General features: G+C 39.5%; 1 protein-coding gene across 1 annotated transcript; it reads right to left on the bottom strand.

Annotated features, from left to right (window-relative positions):
- Positions 1-430: 430 nt before the first annotated feature.
- LOC109237129 (60S ribosomal protein L23a-like) lies at positions 431-1,011 on the bottom strand. Its single transcript, XM_019403392.1, has one exon. It carries the CDS (start codon positions 943-945, stop codon positions 571-573), a length of 375 nt encoding a protein of 124 aa, XP_019258937.1. The 5' UTR covers positions 946-1,011; the 3' UTR covers positions 431-570.
- Positions 1,012-1,376: the final 365 nt, after the last annotated feature.

The following is a 1,376-nucleotide window of genomic DNA, read 5'->3' on the forward strand; positions in this document are numbered from 1 at the left end:
GGGTGTGCATTCGATTTATCGATTCGATTTTGACCCTTAACGATAATTACTTATCGATTATCGATTTGTACATATGCTTATTGTTATCGTTTCAATAAGGTTTTAATTTTTTCGATTTCGATTTATCGATTTTTGAGGCTTATCGATTCGGTTATCGATTACACCAATAAGAAAATTTGGTGTACGCCAGAGAGAGAGGGAGAAACGTACTATTGAAGTCGCCGGAGTACGCCAGAGTATGCCGGAGTTCGCCGGGGTTCACTTTCTCTGCTGGGTTTGTAGTTCGCGGGAGAGAGGGAGAAAGGTAAAAGCGGCGCTGAAGAATGGGTAGAGCAAATAATAGGGTTAGGGACTTTTTTCGAGAAAGAAATACTGCAGCATAAAGTTGATTTCTCTTATACGGAACAAAACATGTCTCTAAAACACAAAATTCAAAATGAAAAATAGAAGGCACTTCCATTCAAGTGTATCTAAAAACTCAAATCCAAGATTTTAAATTCTCGTAAAATTCTAAACAGGTAACTAGTTTAGATGATTCCAATTTTGTTGGCAACGTCCAATGCATTGTAGTCAGGTATTGACCTTCTTTGTCTGGATGTCATACATCTTCTTCACGGCATCCTTAATCTTCTTTTTATCAGCCTTGATGTCCACGATGAAAACAAGGGTGTTGTTGTCCTCGATCTTCTTCATCGCAGACTCGGTGGTGAGGGGATACTTTAGAATCCCATACTGATCAGGTTTGTTCCTTCCAGGTGCACTAATACGAGGGTACTTGGGGTTTCTATCTTTCTTCAAAGTCTTGGGTCGGTGGAATGTAACTTTTGTCCTTAACTTTTGTGACTTCTTCTTGAAGGTTGATCCTGACTTGACGGCCTTGGCAACCTTAGCTGCCTGTGCCTTGGGGTCAGATTTTTTGGACGGATCAGCTTTAGCTGGAGCCATTTGGTTAGGTACAGTCCTGAAACCCTACGAGAAATCAACCAGCATACTTGAGAGAAGTTGCTCTGCCGATTATAGGGTTAGGGAATTAAGATAAAGGAAAGGGTATTATTGAACAAGGGTATATTTGTCTTTTTAGTATATCTTATCGGTTTATCGATAAATCGATAACCGAAGAGGACAAAATTGAAATCGATAACTCGATAAGGAAAATTTTGAAATCGAAATCGAAATCAATAAATTGATAAACCAATATCGATAAACCGATAACAAATAATCGATTCGATTTATCGATAAACCAATTCGAATGCACACCCCTAGTTATTCATTTAACGTAAATATGAGCGCATCATCCACTCTATTAGAACTAGTCGGGTTATTTCCCCGGGCTAAGCCAGGTCCCAACAGCTATGTGGGCAACAGCTATCGGGCAG

This window comes from Nicotiana attenuata, unplaced genomic scaffold, assembly GCF_001879085.1.
Source record: "Nicotiana attenuata strain UT unplaced genomic scaffold, NIATTr2, whole genome shotgun sequence".
Lineage (NCBI taxonomy): Eukaryota > Viridiplantae > Streptophyta > Magnoliopsida > Solanales > Solanaceae > Nicotiana > Nicotiana attenuata.

Bases quoted from the DNA above. Each gene is read 5' to 3' on its own strand.
- LOC109237129 (XM_019403392.1), bottom strand. From the start codon at position 945: ATGGCTCCAGCTAAAGCTGATCCGTCCAAAAAATCTGACCCCAAGGCA.